At 53.2% G+C, this 19,639-nt stretch overlaps 2 protein-coding genes across 3 annotated transcripts; one reads left to right on the forward strand and one right to left on the reverse strand.

Annotated features, from left to right (window-relative positions):
• Nucleotides 1–3,627: 3,627 nt before the first annotated feature.
• On the forward strand, nucleotides 3,628–7,266 carry MYL11 (myosin light chain 11). Of its 2 annotated transcripts, XM_063700154.1 has the most exons (7): nucleotides 3,628–3,705; nucleotides 5,101–5,193; nucleotides 5,334–5,496; nucleotides 5,699–5,803; nucleotides 5,896–5,974; nucleotides 6,929–6,977; nucleotides 7,071–7,266. In XM_063700154.1, exons 1-7 carry the CDS (start codon nucleotides 3,628–3,630, stop codon nucleotides 7,173–7,175), a joined length of 672 nt encoding a protein of 223 aa, XP_063556224.1. In that variant the 3' UTR covers nucleotides 7,176–7,266. The 2 variants fall into 2 exon arrangements, with proteins under 2 accessions (XP_063556224.1, XP_018867586.2); XM_019012041.3 differs by lacking the exon at nucleotides 3,628–3,705 and having other exon boundaries at nucleotides 5,106–5,193; nucleotides 5,421–5,496.
• Nucleotides 7,267–7,272: 6 nt separating this feature from the next.
• On the reverse strand, nucleotides 7,273–11,908 carry SEPTIN1 (septin 1). The gene is made up of 11 exons (XM_031002985.3): nucleotides 11,819–11,908; nucleotides 11,569–11,659; nucleotides 11,387–11,473; nucleotides 11,055–11,178; nucleotides 10,634–10,768; nucleotides 10,422–10,539; nucleotides 9,232–9,333; nucleotides 8,746–8,845; nucleotides 8,322–8,487; nucleotides 7,922–8,012; nucleotides 7,273–7,832 (listed from the first exon to the last, which is right to left on the reverse strand). Exons 1-11 carry the CDS (start codon nucleotides 11,834–11,836, stop codon nucleotides 7,746–7,748), a joined length of 1,119 nt encoding a protein of 372 aa, XP_030858845.3. The 5' UTR covers nucleotides 11,837–11,908; the 3' UTR covers nucleotides 7,273–7,745.
• Between the last annotated feature and the right edge of the window lie 7,731 nt (nucleotides 11,909–19,639).

The following is a 19,639-nucleotide window of genomic DNA, read 5'->3' on the forward strand; positions in this document are numbered from 1 at the left end:
GAGGGACGAAAGAAATAACCAATAGAAACGCAGGGGCCTGAACCTCCTGGCCAATGAATATGACTGAAGGGTGAATGACCGCGGAAGGGCGGAGGAGGAGGCAGGGGCTGTGCGAGTAAGAGGTGGGGCCTGGAGGCTTCTTAACCAATAGGAATGGTAAAAAGGGAGCCAATGAAAAGGGGAGTAGGTGGTGGTCAAATTGACAGGCAGTGACGTCTATTTAGGCAGTGACAGACAGCATCCGCAGTCAATAGGAAGAGCTGAAGAATTCTTTAGGTCTCCCAAAATGGTCAGTCAGGAATGACAGCTGGGAGGAGGCGGGGCAAGCTAGAGATTAATTCGCCCCGTCAGCCAATGATCGTGTTCTCCCACTTTGGCCACAGGACAGGAAAATAGATAGCTGTCTCAGCCAATGGGAGCATCCAAGGGGCAAAGATGCTGCCAGCAGGCGGTGCCAGCCCAGGGATAGTCGGTGACAACCGGAGACAAGCCTTATGGGAGGGTGACAGCTGGGGACAGCACGGAGAAGGGGCGGGGGCATTAGTGCAGCCCTCAACCAATGAGTGCCGCGCTGCCCCCTCTCGAGTCCTTTCCGGGCGCCTATTCTTCGTTCAGCTCCTGAGCCCCCCACTCTGGTGGTCTGTGGGACCCTGAGCCCCACCACAGATCCAGTGCCCTGACCCAGTACTCTCATCCTTTATAATTCTCCGATCCCGGCCCCCAACTAACCCCAACACTCCAGGCCCAGGTGGCAATAGCCAGAGCCCCCAGATCCTGTAAGCAACCCATATCTCTGCTTCACCCATTTCCTGCGGGAATCCCAACCTCCAAGTCCCTCTCCTCAGTTCCCATCTATCTGAGCTCCTCCCCAGAACCCAGGCTCCAGTTCCTCAGACCTTATCCCTCTGAGTACCCCCTCCATTTCTTCTAGTGGGGATCTCAAACCCCAAATCCATGAATCCCTAATACCATGAACTCCCCATATGTGTGTTACTATTCTTTTGGGGATCCAAGGCCCCAGTCCCGTCAACCCCTCTCCCCTCACTGCCACGTCCCTCTGTGCTCCTCATGTTCCACTGAGAACCCCGACCTCAATCTCATGAGCGCTCCAGGTTGTCCTTAGATCACAAGCATAAAGACCTGACGTTATGAGCTCCAACCTTCCAACTTCTAAACACCCTCTTCTTTCTCTGACCCCCATATTCTGATTTCCATATAGCATCCACCATCCTGGAATTCCAGTGAGACCTAGCTCCCGACTTCTCAGCTCCTCCTTGGTTTCTGAGTTCTCTAAGGTCCCTCACTCCCAACTCAGCCCCATGTCCTGTCAATTCCCACTCAGTGTCTGATCTCCTTCTCCTCACCTTCCCCATCTCCCATTTGACCCAAGCTTCCTGAGCACTCCTCCCATTCCCCTTTTTGGAGTCCTCCTCCTCTCCCAGAACCCAGTAATAAGTGGGCTCCTCCCTGGCCTGGACCCCCGTGGTAACCCTATAAGGCGAGGCAGCTGCCGTCTGAGGCAGGGAGGGGCTGGTGTGGGAGGCTAAGGGCAGCTGCTAAGTTTAGGGTGGCTCCTTCTCTCTTCTTAGAGACAACAGGTGGCTGGGCCTCAGTGCCCAGAAAAGAAAATGTCTTAGAGGTATCGGCATGGGCCTGGAGGAGGGGGGACAGGGCAGGGGGAGGCATCTTCCTCAGGACATCGGGTCCTAGAGGGAGCGGGAGGAGAAGGAGATGGTTGTCCTTGCCAACTTGGGGCTTCCTCAGCCACTATTTTTCCAGACTTCTGCTGCATGGAGGGGACTGGGTCACTGAGGCCCAGAGGGAGAAGAGAGGGTACATCAAAGTCACACAATCAGCCAAGCTGGCTCTTGGCCAGAATGAAGTGAGCTGCCACTGGCCATCAAGGCACCTCACAGAAAGTGACCAGCTGGCTGTCCTTTTAGGGTCTTTTCCTCCCCTCCTGAGTTCCAGCCTCCACACCAGTACCCAGAGAAAATATTCTAGACTCATACTAGATCACATCCTTCTTCTGCATGAAACCTTTCCAAGGTTCCCCAGGGTCTCCGTCCTGTGCCTGGCAAAGGCCCCTCAGGGGCTAGTCACCAGCCCCATCACAATTCTGGCCACCTGAACACTTCTGATCTTCCGCTCTCCAGGCCTTTGCTCAGGCCATGCCCTCCGCCCGGCACATCTGCTCCTCCACCTGCACCTGACTCCCTGGCCCTCGTGAAGCCACTCCCATACTCCTAGACAGGGCTGCTGCGCCCTCCACTTCTGGGCTCCTCACCAGCTCTGGTATGTCAGTTTCTGCATTCATTCCTGTCTCTATTAGTTATAAGGCAAGTTCTGTGGGATGGGAACTACATCTCCCTTTTACAGAGGGGAAACCAAGGCCCAGCACAAAACCTGAGACCACAAAGCATCTTGCCTCAAAAAATCCCTCTTGGCTCGGCGCGGTGGCTCATGCCTGTAATCCCAGCACTTTGAGCACTTTGGGAGGTCGAGACGGGTGGATCATCTGAAGTCGGAATTCAAGACCAGCCTGGCCAACATGGTGAAACGCCATCTCTACTAAAAATACAAAAAATTAGATGCCGGGCTCGGTGGCTCACGCCTGTAATCCCAGCACTTTGGGAGGCCGAGGCAGGCAGATCACAAGGTCAGGAGATCGAGATCATCCTGGCTAATGTGGGGAAACCCCGTCTCTACTAAAAATACAAAAAAATTAGGCGGGCGTGGTAACACGCGCCTGTAGTCCCAGCTACTCGGGAGGCTGAAGCAGGAGAATCACTTGAACCCGGGAGGCGGAGGTTACAGTGAGCCAAGATCACGCCACTGCACTCCAGCCTGGATAACAAAACGAGACTTCATCTCAAAAAAAAAAAAAAAAAAGTAGCTGGGCATGGTGGCGGGTGCCTGGAATCCCAGCTACTCAGGAGGCTGAGGCAGAAGTATCGCTTGAACCCAGAAGGCGGAGGTTGCAGTAAGCCGAGATCGCGCCATTGCACTCCCACCTGGGCGACAAGAGCAAGACTCCATCTCAAAAAAAAAAAAAAAAGAAAAGAAAAGAAAAAAAAATTCCCCTCTCCTTGAAGGGAGGTAGGAGACCCACCTGATCCCTCAGCTTCCACAGACGGCTCTTTCTCACCACCCTCACACTTACACACACTTGACTATGAACTCCACCATGTGGGGGTGGAGGGATTGTGTCTGCCAAAGTGCATCCACAAAGCCCAGCCTAGCAAGTGGCACACTGTGTGTGTTCAATACGTGTTTACTAGGTTTATTTTATTAATTTAAAATAGAGATGGGGGCCAGGCGCAGTGGCTCACACCTGTAATCCCAGCACTTTGGGAGGCCTAGGTGGATGGATCACCAGGTCAGAAGATTGAGACCACTCTGGCTGACATGGTGAAACCCTGTCTCTACTAAAAATACAGAAAAAAAAAATTAGCCTGGCTTCGTGGCACACCTATAATCCCAGCTACTTGGGAGGCCAAGATAGGAGAATCACTTGAACAGGGGAGGTGGAGGTTGCAGTGAACCGAGATCACACTACTGCACTCCAGCCTGGGAGACAGAGCGAGATTGTCTAAAAAAAAAAAAAAGGGAGACAGGGGTCTCACTATGTTGCCCAGGCTGGTCCTGAACTCCTGGCCTCAAGCAATCCTCCCGCCTCAGCTTCCCAAAGTGCTGGGATTACAGGTGTGAACCACTGCACCCAGACGTTTACTGGGTTTAAATCTGAGCCCACCCCACTCAGGGGTACAGGATCTGGTTCATTTATCTCCCAGAACGATGCCTTGGGTTGCGTCCCCTCTAAACTCTGGCACATTCCAGCCCCTCTTTGGGAGAAAGAACATCCCTTCTTGCCCAGGCCCTAGTGAGACATGCATCGCAAGACATGCTCCCCCCTTCCTCCCCCCTGGGCTCCAGCTGCTGCCAGCCCTCCAAGAAAGGAGAGGCCCTGAGTTGGGCTATTTTGGTATCTGGAGTGGGCACCCGCAGGGCTAAGGTTACCTTGGTATGTTAAGGGCTCCCTGGGGCAGGACTATATAACCCCAGAGGGACTGCCCCATGCTGACTCCTTGCTTCTTTCCAGCCGGAGCCGCTGCCTTGCCCCCCAGAGACTGAAGACATGGTGAGTGAGAATCCTCCAACCCCTGCCCAGATCCCTTAGACCTCAGGGCAGCCTCACCCTTTGAAAGAAAGTAGCTGGTTCCCAGTCCAACAAAAAGTTAAAAGGATGCTCATCTCTTTCTCAGCATCACTGATGGAAAACAGACTGTGTGATGGCCTAAAGGATCCAATCAATGATAATCTGCCCAGACATTCAACTCACAGGGGCCCAGTCCCTCTCAAAGCCTGATCCATTCGTTCCTGTACTCCATCTTCCTAAGGCCCTCTGGCACCAGCCAGGCAATAACTCCCATCCCATTTTACAAATGAGAAAGGAGAGGCTCAGGCCAGGTGCTGTGGTTCACGCCTGTAATCCCAGCACTTTGGGAGGCCAAGGTGGTTGGATCACTTGAAGCCAGGAGTTTGAGACCAGCCTGGCCAACAGGCGAAACCCCGTCTCTACTAAAAATACAAAAATTAACTGGGCGTGGTGGTGCATGCCTGTAATCCCAGCTACTACGGAGGCTGGGGCATAAGAATCGCTTGAACCCGGGAGGCAGAGGTTGCGGTAAGCCGAGATCGCAGCACCGCACTCCAGCCTGGGTGACAGAGCAAGACTCTGTCTCAAAAAAAAAAAAAAGAAAGAAAGAAAAGTAGAGGCTCAAACAGGGCAAATGAGTGGCTGGGGTCACACAGCAAGTCTGAGGCTCAGAGGAGCTAGGCTCAGGACACTGAGAAGATAAGGAAGCTTCCACCCATTGTGGGGGATGGAGAGTTGGAGACCCAGGAGCCACAGATGGGAATTTGGGGAATGCAATCAAAGCAAGCCCCCTCAGCAAAGAGGTCCCAAGGAAGGGGAGACTCAGGCCAAAGGGCTGCTTTAGGAACAGGGACTCGAAGAATTCTGAATCTTAATCCATTGCCCCCAGAGAGGTGGAGGGACTGGTCCATGGGCCCCTTTGTTCAACCCTCACCCTCCAGGCACCCAAGAGGGCCAAGAGAAGGACAGTAGAGGGCGGAAGCTCCAGCGTCTTCTCCATGTTCGACCAGACTCAGATCCAGGAGTTCAAAGAGGTGGGTGAGGGGACGGGGAAACTGGAAGGCTGACCAAAAGCAGCCCTGCTGGCCCTCTCCCTGGAATGTGCACCTGCTTGAAGGAGGGGAAAGGTTTAGAATTCCTTCCTCCCCTCTCTGCTTGGGGTGGAAGAGGACAGTTGGCTGAGAGCCAGCATCTGATCCTCCTGGGGATGCTGAGGCTGGGCCATGGGGGACCTAACCCTCCCCACCACGGCCCTCCCCAGGCCTTCACTGTGATCGACCAGAACCGTGATGGTATTATAGACAAGGAGGACCTTCGGGACACCTTCGCAGCCATGGGTGAGCCCCCTACCCCCAGGTGGGAATATTCAAGGCTGCAGAGTCTAGGAAATTCAGTGGCCTTGGGTTCCAGCCCTGTCAGCTCCACCTTGGGCCTCAGTCTACCCAGCTGAAAAATGAATGGGATCAGCTGAATTAGTGGGAAGCGCAGGCCCGGCCCCAGGAGCCTGCTCCAGCCCGTGCTTCCCCCAACCCCCTCCAGGCCGCCTCAATGTGAAGAATGAGGAGTTGGATGCCATGATGAAGGAAGCCAGCGGTCCCATCAACTTCACCGTCTTCCTGACCATGTTCGGGGAGAAGCTCAAGGGTGAGTGGAGTGTCCTGGGTCCAAGGCCCTGGCTGCCTTTTCCCAGACCCTTCAGGGACCCATCAGCTTCATGTGCCCTCTGACCCCCACAGGTGCCGACCCTGAGGATGTGATCACCGGAGCCTTCAAGGTTCTGGACCCTGAGGGAAAGGGCACCATCAAGAAGAAGTTGTAAGCATCGGCTCCCCCACCCTTCCGACCCTTCCCCCACTCCACCAGCTGCTCCCACACTGACAGCCTCCTTAAATTTCTACCAAGGCTGGGCCCTGTGGCTCAGGCCTATAATCCCAGTGCTTTGGGAGGCAGAGGCAGGAGGATTTGCTTGAGGACAGGAGTTTGAGATCAGCCTGGATAACACAGCATGACCCTGTTTCTAAAAACTTAACTAAAAAATTCGTGGGCTGGCCGGGCACAGTGGCTCATGCCTGTAATCCCAGCACTTTGGGAGGCCAAGGCGGGCGGATCATGTGAGGTCAGGAGTCCAAGAACAGCCTGGCCAACACGGTGAAACCCCGTCTCTACTAAAAATACAAAAATTAGCTGGGCGTGGTGGCGGGCGCCTGTAGTCCCAGCTACTAGGGAGACTGGGACATGAGAATCGCTTGAACCCTGGAGTCGGAGGTTGCAGTGAGCCAAGATCATGTCACTGCCCTCCAACCTGGGCGACAATAGCAAAACTCCGTCTCCAAAAAAAAGAAAAAAAAAATTTGCGGGAGTGGTGGCAAACACCTATAGTCCCAGCTACTCCGGAGGCTGAGGCAGGAAGATCCCTTGAGCCCAAGAGTTCCAGGTTGCAGTGAGCCGTGATCAAACCACTGCATTCCAGCCTGGGCGACAGGGTGAGACCCTGTCTCAAAACAAACAAAAACCCAAAAATTCCTACGAAGGGTTAGGCACTGCCAGAGGTAAGGGAGTAGTTAAGATTGTGGTAATGGGCGGTAAGATTGCATTTTCACAGCAAATGTGGGCGGAGAGGGCAAAAGCGAGTGTCTGGGAGGCCAATGAAGGAAGTAGAGTGACCTGGGTTTTCGGGGGAGGCTGGGGCTGGCATCGGGGATGAGGTGCGAGGGAGTGGAAAGGAACCAGGAACTCAATCGCAACTCCCCTTGTGTCACCTCTCTCCAGCCTGGAGGAGCTGCTGACCACGCAGTGTGACCGCTTCTCCCAGGAGGAGGTGAGTGGGGACCGGGGCGGAGCCGGAGCAGCAAAGGGGCTGAGGCCGGGGAGACTAAGGGCCTGTGCGAGACGCCCCTACGTCTTTCCCCAGATCAAGAACATGTGGGCGGCCTTTCCCCCCGACGTGGGCGGCAACGTCGACTACAAAAACATCTGCTACGTCATCACGCACGGCGACGCCAAGGACCAGGAGTAGGAGCCCCCGCGGGCCTCCGCTGCCCGACGCTTCTGTTCGGCCCGACCTCCACCCCGGCTCCCAATAAAATTTAACTGATCTTTGTTTCTTATGGGCGGCGCCTTCAGAGTGTCTGCGCGAGGGCCTCAGGTGGGAGCGCCCCACAAATGAATGGATGCGGCCTGGAGGCCTGCGGGGGTCGCCCCCACAATCTACGCCCGCCGCCTTTTTCCGCAAGGAAGGAGAAGGCTCGCGTGGCCGCGGGAAGTTCAGTTTTTATTGAAGACAGAGTCTGGGAGAAGAAGGGGGACTCCGGAAGACAGTGATGCGGTCGGAGACGGCGCAGGCCCCGGGCCGGGAAGTGGGCGGTGTCTGGGTGGGCGGGACCAGCGCCGGGGCGGGGCTACGGACTCAGGCTGGGAGAACCTCCCCCTAGCCCGCGCGAGGGCGGCACCCGCGGAGGTCCCGGCGGGGGGGGGGGGGCCGCTGGGCAGTGTGGGGCGCGGGGATTGGACAAGAGGTCGACTGAAGGCGGAGCCGAGGTGAGGCCGGGCGGGGCGGAGCCGAGGTGAGGCCGGGCGGGGCGTGGCCTCAGAGGGCGTCTGACTGCTCGCCCTGGGCCTGGCTCTGCTGCATTTGGGCTTGCATCTTCTCCAGCATCTCTTGCATGCGGCGCAGCTGTGCAGGGCGAGATTGCAGGCGGTGACCTGGCGAGGCCAGAGGGGGACCTGGGGCATCGGTCGGGGGGAAGCGAGGTGCGTGCTCACCTCTTCGTCTTTCTCGCGGATCAGCTTCTCGGTGTCCGCCAGAGGCAGCATGGGCAGCGGGATCTCCGTGGCGCTCTGGCGGGAAAGCTTACTGCGGGACAGTGGGAAGGGGACAGGAATCAGGAGCGGGACCTGAGGTTGTGGGTGAGGCCCAGGAGGCAGGGCCTGGGGCGAGGTTGGGGTCTAGGAGGCGGAGCCAGGTCCTTGAAGTTAGGGCCGGAGGCAAAGCGGGTGGGGAGAGAGGGGGAGAGGGGGAGAGGGGGAGAGAGGGAGAGAGGGAGGGAGAGAGAGGTCTGAGTGGTGAAGGCGGAGTCACGGGTGGTGGGGACGAGGCCTCAGGGCGGGGTCATGGGTGAGGCGGGACCTTGGAGGCTCCGATACTGTCCGCCCCGGGTCTCACCTGCGGCTGGCTCGATCGCGAGCCCCAGGCCGGGCCAGGCTCTGTAGGCAGCGGGCCCGGTAGCCCTCGTAGAGCAGATCGTGCGTCACCTCTTTCAGGTCCTGCAGGTGTGTCTGCACCAGCATCCGTCGCAGGTTCAGGAAATCGCAGTGATGTGGGTTCTCCACTGGGGGGGGGGGGGGGGGGGGTGCGGACCAGCGAACGTCAGGGAGTTTCGGGTCCAACCCACCCGTAAGGGTCGGGTCTACAGGAAAGTCCTGCTGCCACTCTAGCGGAGGGTCCGCGGTCTGCAGCCCAGCGACCCCCCTTTCCTCCTAGGATCCCCTGGGACCAAAGCCCACCCCAACTTCACATGTTGAGTGCGCCTGACCCAGAGGCCCCGGGCTCCCTGCTGGCCTTAGGACCCCTGCCTGGCCTCACTCACCCTCCACGGTCCCCCAGGAGTAGCGGCGTCCCCTCACCGGCCGGTTCCCGCCATCCCTCACCACCTCGCATGATCCCACGACTGCAAAAGGGATGCTTTCCTGGAGGGCAGGGGGCAGGGGTTCACCATTGGCTCACACGGCAGAAACTTTCCCAGCTTCAATCTCCACACCCGCCTCCTCTGCTTCCTGCCCCTTCCTCTTTTTTTTTTTTTTTTTTTTTGAGACAAGGTCTCGCTCCATTGCCCAGGCTGGAGTGTTCAAGTGATTCTCCTGCCTCAGCCTCCCGAGTAGCTGGAATTACAGGCGCCCACCACCACACCTGGCTAATTTGTGTATTTTTAGTAGAGGTGGGGTCTCGCCATGTTGCCCAGGCTGGTCTGGAACTCCTGACCTCAGGGGATCCTCCCGTCTCAGCCTCCCAAAGTGCTGGGATTACAGACGTGAGCCACCGTGCCCGGCCTGCCTTCCTTCTTTCTTTCCCACACCTTCATCTCTGCATCCTGCCTCTTGAAGTCTTCATCTTCATCAGAGTCACATTCGGGGAACTGGTAGATGTGGATCTCCTCTTCCTTCAGCTGATCCCGGATCTCAGGGGAAACAGATATAGAGACAGTGTGAAACGGGCCACAATGACAGACATTTCATGACCAGAGACAGACACAGAGATACTGGGTGGTCAGAGACAGACAGAAAGACATGAAAGACAGAGATGGGGAGAGATGGACATACAGGAAGACAAAAAATCTCAGAGACATAGATGGTGAGAAACACAAGATTCTAAGATGGGGCAGACATTAAGAGACCAGGAGAAGCCTGGGCAATATAGCTAGATCCCATCTCTACAAAAAATATACACATATATTTTGAAACAAGGTTTCACTCTATCACCCAGGCTGGAGTCCAGTGGCTCCATCTTGGTTCACTGCAGCCTCAACCTCTCAGGCTCAGGTGATCCTCCCATCTCAGCCTTCTGAGTAGCTGGGACTACAAGTGCACACCACCACACCTGGCTAATTTTTGTACTTTTTGTAGAGATGGGGTTTTACAATTTTGCCGTGGCTTGTCTTAAACTCTTCAGCTCAAGCAATCCACTGACCTCAGCCTCCCAAACAACGTGCTGGGATTAACAGGTGTCTGCCACCAAGCCCAGCCAAAAAAATATTTTTTAAGTTAGCCAGGCATGGTGGTGTTCATCTATAGTCCCTGCTACTCAAGAGGCTGAGGCAGGAGGATCACTTGCGCCTACAAGTTCGAGGCTGCAGTGAGCTATGATCTTGCCACTGTACTGCAGCCTGGGCCACAGAGTGAGACTCTATCTTAAAAAAAAAAAGAGAGAAAGAGAGGCCGAGAGAGATATAAGCAGAAACAGTGGGAAAGGGCTCTGAAGACACGGGGTGGGGGCCAGAGGGAAGTCACTATGTTCTCATGTCTATGCTCCTGCCCTCAAATAGGCCTCAGCCAGGCATCTAGCCCAGGGGCTGCATATGTAGCCTATTTTGAGCCTTCAGAGACATGGCTATGCTGGCGGCTTACCACCCGCCTTCCTCAGAAGCTTCTCCTACAATCTAGCCTGATGCACCATGCTCCAGAAAGGCCACTTCAAGATCAAAGAAGTCTAAGCTGAAATCAGGTTTGGCCTCACTTGGGGTCAAAGGTCAGAGGTCATCACTCACACCTTCTGCTTGAGGGCCTGGGTTTCCTGGGGCATCAGAGCATCCGCTTTGCCAATGACTGGGATGATGTTGACTTTCTCGTGTACTGCCCGGAGGAAGGCCACATCTAGGGGACGGAGCCTGCACCCAGGGATTGGTCATTGCCCAGCCTCAGGGGGCAGAGACCCCCCAGCCCTCCCTAAATGCCCCAGCCCCCAGGATCCCCCCACCAGACCCCCGGCCGAAGGGTGAGATGAAGTAGAGGCAGCAGTGGACTCGGGAGTCCTGGATGTTCTTCCGGTTCAGGCCACTCTCATCCCTAAGGTACTGCTCAAATTGCTCCTCGATGAATTTCACCACCGGAAGCCAGCTGGGTGTGGGGAGAGGATGTGAGGTCAGAGATCAAAGGCCAGAGGGCAGGGGGCAAGGCTAGCCAGGACTGTGGGAGTAGAATGTCATTTCTTTGGCTCCCTCCAAAGACATTAAGGGGAACTGGTGGGGGCCTAGGTGAGTCATCAAGAAGCACAGGGACCCAGTGACCCTCTGAAACAGACACCACATTTTGAAATAGGGAGCCAGCACAAACCAGTCCTGTAACTCTCCAGGGAGTCGCCACTGTGAAAGGCTGAGCCTCTGTCCCCTTTCCTCTTCCTCACCAGTCAGAGCAGTCCACTGAGTCCCCAAAGCCAGGTGTGTCCACAAGGGTCAGCTTCACTTTCACACCCCCTTCCTCAATCTCTACGCCCCGGCGCTCAATGGCCAGGGTCTGTGTCAAGAGAGCTGTGGGATGGGAGAGAGGTCAGGGATCCGGGGAGGCTCTGAGGCAGAATTAATTTCCTTTGTCAATATCACAGTTGCCTGCACCCATTTCCCAGGGGAGGAAAGTCTCAGAAAAAAGCAGTCAACTACCTGAGTCCCCAGATGGGAAAGACTAGGGTGTAACCTGGGGACAGGGGCTACTGCCTCGAGAGGGTGGGGAGGGTCTTACCACTGGCCTCTGGCATCTGGCGATCCTCATAGAGGTTGGTGAGGAAGAGGCTGTTGATGAGGGTGGATTTCCCTAGGCCTGACTCCCCTGTGGACAGAACAGGCCCAACTGGTCAGGGGAGGGGACAGCCAGGGTCTCCTAAGGACATCCCCTCCGCAGTTCCCTCTCCAAAACCCCCAGACCTGCCACCATTAGCGTGAAGTCAAACCCCTTCTTGACAGACTTGCGGTGCAGCTGGTTGGGGAGGGCAGCAAAACCCACGTACTCCTTGTCCTATGGATGGGGGTGGACAATATGAGGCTGCTGGCAATGGCAGGCAGGGTCCCCAGGATCACTTGAGTTCCTGGGCTAGGAAGAGTCAGTGGGGTCTGGGGACCCCAGGCATGGGGGCTGGGGGCCGAGATGCCCAGGTTTCTGGGTGTAAGGACTCACCATGACTCCGCCAGCCATCACTGCACCTGCCGTCTCTCCCCACTTCCTCTGGTGGGGCAGGAAGCTGAGTGCGGCTAACAAGGGGGCGGGCAGAAGAGGCAGCTGAGATGCTCAAACTGGCCCAGTCCCAGAGAGGTGGGGAAGGCCAAGGCCAAGAACACCTGGGGTTACCACCTCCTGGACCCCTTTGCCCATCACCTCTCTACGTACCTTCAACCCCTCCATCCTTCACACATCTGGATTCCAAGTCCCACTGTAGCTCCATCATCGTGGTGAGACATGGGGTATGTGCAGAGAGGAAGGAAGTGGCTCCCTTTGTTAGCAGGGGAGATGAAGGTTTTGATGAGCTGATTAGAAAACAGTTCCCAGGACGGGCAAGGTGGCTCTCGCCTGTAATCTCAGCACTTTGGGAGGCGGAGGAGGGAGGACAGCTTGAGCCAAGGAGTTCCAGACCAGCCTGGGCAACAGAGGGACGTGCCCCTTTACCATCTCTACAAAACATTAAAAAATTAGCCAGGCATGTTGGTACAATCCTGTAGTCCCAGCTACTGGGGAGGCTGAGGTGGGAGGATTGCATGAGCCCAGAAGATCAAGACTGCAGTGAGCTGTGATCACACTACTACACTCCAGCCTGAGCAACACAGCAAAACCCTGTTTCTTTTTCTTTCTTTCTTTTTTTTTTTGAGACGGAGTCTCGCTCTGTTGCCCAGGCTGGAGTGTAGTGGCGCCATCTCGGCTCACTGCAAGCTCCACCTCCCGGGTTCCCGCCATTCTCCTGCCTCAGCCTCCCAAGTAGCTGGGACTACAGGCACCTGCTACCGCGCCTGGCTAATTTTTTTGTGTTTTTAGTAGAGACGAGATTTCACCATGTTAGCCAGGATGGTTTCAATCTCCTGACCTCGTGATCTGCCCGCCTCGGCCTCCCAAACTGCTGGGATTACGGGCGTGAGCCACCATGCCAGGCCAACGCTGTTTCAAAAAAAGAAAAAGAAAAAAGTTCTCGTGGTTTAAGTGGACCAGAAGCCATGATGGGATTCGGAGTGGGTGAAGCCATACATTTTCCAGCTCAGACAATGGATTCATAAAAGGACTCCAGGTCTTTGGACACCACTGCCCGAGAGATTTTCCTTCAGAATCCTGGCCAAGGAACTCCACTGCTCAAAATCCTTCAGGAACTCCCCAGTAACTCAGAGTCAAGTCTGAATTCTGGCCTGACTGCCAAAGCCTCCCTCAGCTGGCCTCATCACCCCATCTCTCACTCTTCCAAACGTCCTTGGCTCTCTACCCACATTGAGCTTTTCCTTTTTCTGAATCAGTTAAACTCTTCCTCATCCTTCAAGTGTTTCTTTCCAAGGGCTCTGCCTCTATGCAATCTCTCCACCTACCCTAGGCAGGGTCATTGTCCCTCCTTCAGATTCCCAGCACCTGGCTGGCGTGGTGGCTCACAACTGTAATCCCAGCACTTTGGGAGGCCGAGGTGGGTGGATCACTTCAAGACCAGCCTGGCCAACATGGCGAGACCCTGTCTAGCAAAAATACAAAAATTAGCCAGGCTTGGTGGTGCGTACCTATAATTCCAGCTACTTGGGAATCTGAGGCAAGAGAATTGCTTGAGCCCAGGAGGTGGAGGTTGCAGTGAGCCGAGATTGCACCGCTACACTCCATCCTGGGCAACAGAGCAAGACCCTATCTCAAACAAACAAACAAATCTACCTCAGGACCGCTGCGGTGGCTCACACCTGTAATCCCAGCACTTTGGGAGGCTGAGTCGGGCAGATCACGAGGTCAAGAGATTGAGACCATCCTGGCCAACATGGTGAAACCCCATCTCTACTAAAAATACAAAAAATTAGCTGGGCATGGTGGCATTGCCTGTAGTCCCAGCTACTCAGGAGGCTAAAGCAGAATTGCTTGAACCCAGGAGGTGGAGGTTGCAGTGAGCCAAGATCGTGCCACTGCACTCCAGCCTGGTGACAGAGCAAGACTCCGTCTCAAAAAACAAAAAACAAACAAACAAAAATGCTACTTAATACCATCTAGGGACTGTTAAGAACCTGGAAAGGGGGGCTGGGTGCGGTGGCTCATGCCTGTAATTCCAGCACTTTGGGAGGACAGGGCAGTCGGATCACTTGAGGCCAGGAGTTCGAGACCAGCCTGGCCAACATGGTGAAACCCCCGTCTCTACTAAGAATACAAAAATCAGCCAGGCGTGGTGGTGCACGCCTGTAATCACAGCTACTAGGGAGGCTGAGGCAGGAGAATTGCTAGAACCTGAGAGGCGTAGGTTGCAGTGAGCCAAGATCCTGCCACTGCACTCCAGCCTGGGCGACAGGGCAAGACTCCGTCTCAAAAAAATAAATAAGTAGGCCAGGCGCGGTGGCTCGTGCCTATAATCCCAGCACTTCGGGAGGCTGAGTCAGGCAGATCACCTGTGGTCAGGAGTTCGAGACCAGCCTGAGCAACATGGAGAAACCCTGACTCTACTAAAAATACAAAATTAGCAGGGCGTGATGGCGCATGCCTGTAATCCCAGCTACACAGGAGCTGAAGCAGGAGAATCACTTGAACCTGGCGAAGTTTGCGGTGAGCTGAGATTGTGCCATTGCACTCCAATCTGGGCAACAAGAGCAAAACTCTTTCTCAAATAATAATAATAATAATAATAATAATAATATAAATAAATAAGCAAAGGGCAGGGATCATGTTACCTCTCAGCACTCCACCACCGGCCTTCCTCCTGCATCTCTCACCAGGCTGAGCATCTCTATGGTCTTAGTTAAAATTCTGAAATCAGCCGGGTGTGGTGGTTCACGCCTGTAATCCCAGGACTTGGGGAGGCCAAGGCAGGCAGATCAGAAGGTCAAGAGATCGAGACCATCCTGGCCAACATGGTGAAACCCCATCTCTACTAAAAATACAAAAATTAGTTGGGTGTGGTGGCGCGTGCCTGTAATCCCAGCTACTTGGGAGGCTGAGGCACAAGAATCACTTGAACCCAGGAGGCGCAGGTTGCAGTGAGCCAAGATCACACCACTGCACTCCAGCCTGGCAACAGAGCAAGACTCTGTCTCAAAAAAAAGGAAAAAAACTTTCTGAACTCCTCCCACTCTCACTCCCCACAAGTGTTTCCAGTGAGTTTCCAATTCCCACCTATCCTTCAGAAAAATTGGTCCCCTTTTCTTCACACTCTCCATGCCATTAACCTGCTTTGGGTTCAGACCCTGATCAACTCTTCTCTGAGTTATTCAACAGCCTTTGACAGAATAACATGTTTAAAGGAAAAAAAAAAATGTTGGGCGTGGTGGTTCACGCCTGTAATCCCAGTGCTTTGGGAGGTTGAGGTGGGAGAATTGCTTGAGGCTAGGAGTTCAAGACCAGTCTGGTCAACATAGCAAGACCCGATCTGTATTAAAAAAATAAATAAAAAAGAGGATAACATGTAGGCCAGGCAGTGGCTCATGTCTGTAATCTCAGCACTTTGGGAGGCCGAGGTGGGAGGATCACTTGAGGCCAGGAGTTTGAGACCAGCCTGAGCAACACAGTGAGATCCTGTCTTTACAAATTAAAAAAAAAAATTAGCTGGGCATCGTGGTGCACAATTGTTGTCCCAGCTAGTTGGGAGGTTGAGGCAGGAGGATCACTTGAGCCCAGGAATTTGAGGCTGCAATGAGTCATTGTGGTGTCACTACACTTTAGCATGGGTGACAGAGCGAGACCCTGTCTCAAAAAAAATACAAAATTTAGGATGACATATATTTATCTATTTATTGTACAACCAACACATGTTTTCATAGAAAAATTATAAAATGCAATTGAAATATAAACATTTAAATGTGGGCCGGGAGTGGTGGCTCATGCCTGTAATCCCAGCACTTTGGGAGGCTGAGGCAGGAGGATGGCTTAAGCTCAGGAATTCGAGACCAGCCTGGGGAACATGGTGAAACCCCATGTCTACAAAAAGTACAAAAATTAGCTGGGCATGGTGGCATGCACCTGTGGTCCCAGCTACTCAGAAGGCTGAGGTGGGAGGATCGTCCAGTCTGTGTGACAGAGCCAGACCCTACCTCAAAAAAAAAAATATTTTTTAATGTGATATCACCATTTTTTTTTTTTTTCTTGAGATGGAGTTTCGCTCTTGTAGTTTCGCTCTTGTTGTCCAAGCTGGAGTGCAATGGTGTGATCTCGGCTCACTGCAACCTCCGCCTCCCGGGTTCAAGTGATTTTCCTGCCTCAGCCTCCCGAGTAGCTAGGATTACAGGCATGTGCCACCACGCTCAGGTAATTTTGTAGTTTTAGTAGAGATGGGGTTTCACCATGTTGGTCAGGCTGGTCTCGAACTTCCGGCATCCCAAAATGCTGGGATTACAGGCATGAGCCACTGCACCTGGCCTTTTTTATTTTTTTTATTTTTTTGAGACAGAGTCTTGCTCTGTCGCCCAGGCTGGAGTGCAGTGGCACGATCTTGGCTCACTGTAAGCTCTGCCTCCAGGGTTCATGCCATTCTCCTGCCTCAGCCTCCTGAATAGCTGGTACTACAGGTGCCCACCACCATGCCTGGCTAATTTTTTTGTATTTTTAGTAGAGATAGGGTTTCACTGTGTTAGCCAGGATGGTCTTGATCTCTTGACCTTGTGATCCACCCACCTTGGCCTCCCGAAGTGCTGGGATTACAGGTGTGAGCCACTGCGCCTGGCCTTTTTTTTTTTTTTTTTTTTTTGAGACGGAGTCTCGCTCTGTCACCCAGCCTGGAGTGCAGTGGCGCGATATCAGCTCACTGCAAGATCCACCTCCTGGGTTCATGCCATTCTCCTGCCTCAGCCTCCCAACTAGCTGGAACTACAGGCACCCGCCACCACGCCCGGCTAATTTTTTGTATTTTTAGTAGAGACGGGGTTTCACCATGTTAGCCAGGATGGTCTCGATCTCCTGACCTTGTGATCCACCCGCCTTGGCCTCCCAAAGTGCTGGGATTACAGGCGTGAGCCACCGCGCCCAGCCTTTTTTTTATTTTGTTTTATTTTTTTTTTAAAGACAGTGTTTCGGCGGGGCGCCACGGCTCACTCCTGTAATCCCAGCACTTTGGGAGGCCTAGGTGGGCGGTTCACCTGATGTCGGGAGTTCAAGACCAGCCTGGCCAACATGTTGAAATCCTGTCTCTACTAAAAATACAAAAATTAGCCAGGCATGGTGGCACATGCCTGTAATCCCAGCTACTCGGGAGGCTGAGGCAGGAGAATCACTTGAACCTGGGAGGCGGAGGTTGCAGTGAGTGGAGATCGCACCATTGCACTCCAGCCTGGGGGACAAGAGTGAGACTTCGTCTCCAAAACAAAACAAAACCAAAAAAAGACAGAGTTTTCCTCATCACCCAGGCTGGAGTACAATGGCGCGATCTCGGCTCACTGCAACCTCTGCCTCCTGGGTTCAAGTGATTCTCCTGCCTCAGCCTCCCGACTAGCTGTGATTACAGATGCCTGCCATCATACCTGACTAATTTTTGTATTTTTAGTAGAGACAGGGTTTCACCATGTTGTCCAGGCTGATCTTGAACTTCTGACCTCAGGTGCTCTGCCCACCTTGGCCTCCCAATCACTATCTTTCTATAACCCAATTTTAGTATTTATCCTTCTCGTACGCCTATATATATGTATACACACTGTTTATATTTATAAAAATAGGGTCACATTATAACTTTGGAAACATGCTTTTGTTGCTTCATGTGTTCTCTACATCTTTTTTTTTTTGTCTTTTTTGGAGAGGGAGTTTTTCTCTTGTTGCCCAGGCTACAGTGCAATGGCGCGATCTCGGCTCACCACAACCTCCGCCTCCTGGGTTCAAGCGATTCTCCTACCTCAGCCTCCCAAGTAGCTGGGATTGATTACAGGCATGCACCACCACACTTGGCTAATTTTTTTTGTATTTTTAGTAGAGATGGGGTTTCTCAATGTTGGTCAGGCTGGTCTCAAATTCCCAATCTCGGGTGATCCACCCACCTCAGCCTCCCAAAGTGCTAGGATTACAGGTGTGAGCCACCATGCCAGGCCTGTTCTCTACGTCTTTCTATGATACATGCACATGTACATTATCTGTTTTTGTCTTAGCTTTTGTGTTTGTTTTAGCTGGGACTACAGGTGTTCACCACCATACCCAGTTAAGCTTTTTGATTTTTAGTAAAGACAAGATCTTGCTACTTTGCCCTGGCTGGTCTTGAACTCCTGAACTCACACAATCCTCCCTTGTTGGTCTCCCAAAGTCCTGGGATTACAGCCACTGCACCCGGCCTGGGAAGTTATATATTTTAAGCATTTGTACATATTAATGCCAGGCCAGGTGCAGTGGCAATAGGGCGAGACCTTGTCTCAAAAAAAACAACCACAGTCCGGGCGCGGTGGCTCACGCCTGTAATCCCAGCACTTTGGGAGATCAACGTGGGTGGATCACCTGAGGTCAGGAGTTCAAGACCAGCCTGGCCAACATGGCGACACCCCATCTCTACTAAAAAAAAAATACAAAAATTAGCCGGGCGTGGTGCCGCACACCAGTAATCTCAGCTACTCAGGAGGCTGAGGCAGGAGAATTGCTTGAACTCAGGATGCGGAGGTTGCAGTGAGCCGAGACTGCGCCACTGCACTCCAGCCTGGGCGACAGAGTAAGACTCTATCTCAAAAGAAAATTAAAAATAAAAATAAATAAAAATAAAAACAAAAACAACAACAACAAAAAGAAAACAACCCTGCAAAAAAGGCTCTTGTGGCCGGGCATGGTGGCTCACGCCTGTAATCCCAGCACTTTGGGAAGCTGAGGCAGGCGGATCATGAGATCAGGAGTTTGAGACTAGCCTGGCCAACAAAGTGAAACTCCGTCTCTACTAAAAATACAAAAATTGGCTGGGCGCAGTGGCTCATGCCTGTAATTCCAGCACTTTGGGAGGCCAAGGCGGGTGGATCACGAGGTCAGGAGATCGAGATCATCCTGGCTGACACGGTGAAACCCATCTCTACTAAGAATACAAAAAATTAGCCGGGCGTGGTTGTGGGCGCCTGTAGTCCCAGCTACTCGGGAGGCTGAGGCAGGAGAATGGCATGAACCCGGGAGGTGTAGCTTGCAGTGAGCCGAGATTGTGCTACTGCACTCCAGCCTAGGCAACAGAGCGAGACTCCATCTCAAAAAATAATAATAATAATAATAATACAAAAATTAGCTTGGCATGGTGGTGCGCACCTGTAATCCCAGCTACTTGGGAGGCTGAGGCAGAAGAATTGCTTGAACCTGGGAGGCGAAGGTTGTGGTGAGCCGAGATCGTGCCACTGCACTCCAGCCTGGGCAACAGAGTGAGACTCTGTCTCAAAAAAAAAAAAAAAAAAAGCCTCTTGCTTGGTCATTGTGTTAAATGTAGAGTTTATATGAATTAACAGTGACACCATAGTCCATTTACATGCTTATTAATTCCAACTAATTATGGCGAATCATTCATATGATATTTGGGGCTTGTTTGCTTCGACAAAGGAAGGCAGTACCTTGAGTTTCATATAGGGCAGTGTGTGGTGGACAGCTCTCTTCCCATTTAGTAACTATTTAGTAATTTGGATTAGTTCTTCTTTTTTTTTTTTTTTTAGAAACAGGGTCTTGTTCTGTTGCCCAGGCTGGAATGTAGTAGTGCGATCATAGGTTATTGCAGTCTTGAACACCTGGGCTCACTTCTGCCTCCCAAGTAGCTGGGACTATAGCTTTGCAACACCATCCCTGGCTAATTCTTTTTTCTTTTTAGAGACGGGGTCACTATGTTGGCCAGGCTGGTCCCAAACTCCTGACCTCAAATGA

The sequence above is a fragment of the Gorilla gorilla genome, chromosome 18 (assembly GCF_029281585.2).
Source record: "Gorilla gorilla gorilla isolate KB3781 chromosome 18, NHGRI_mGorGor1-v2.1_pri, whole genome shotgun sequence".
Classification (NCBI taxonomy): domain Eukaryota; kingdom Metazoa; phylum Chordata; class Mammalia; order Primates; family Hominidae; genus Gorilla; species Gorilla gorilla.

Excerpts from the sequence above, each read along its gene's own strand:
- MYL11 (XM_063700154.1), top strand. The coding sequence starts at position 3,628 with ATGTTGCCCAGGCTGGTCCTGAACTCCTGGCCTCAAGCAATCCTCCCG. Across the intron at positions 5,194-5,333 it reads AGATCCAGGAGTTCAAAGAG|TTGGCTGAGAGCCAGCATCT; the intron begins GTGGGTGAGGGG and ends GGAAGAGGACAG. Across the intron at positions 5,975-6,928 it reads GGCACCATCAAGAAGAAGTT|CCTGGAGGAGCTGCTGACCA; the intron begins GTAAGCATCGGC and ends ACCTCTCTCCAG.
- SEPTIN1 (XM_031002985.3), bottom strand. Across the intron at positions 11,474-11,568 it reads CTTCACGCTAATGGTGGCAG|GGGAGTCAGGCCTAGGGAAA; the intron begins GTCTGGGGGTTT and ends TTCTGTCCACAG. Across the intron at positions 10,769-11,054 it reads TCAGTGGACTGCTCTGACTG|CTGGCTTCCGGTGGTGAAAT; the intron begins GTGAGGAAGAGG and ends CCCCACACCCAG.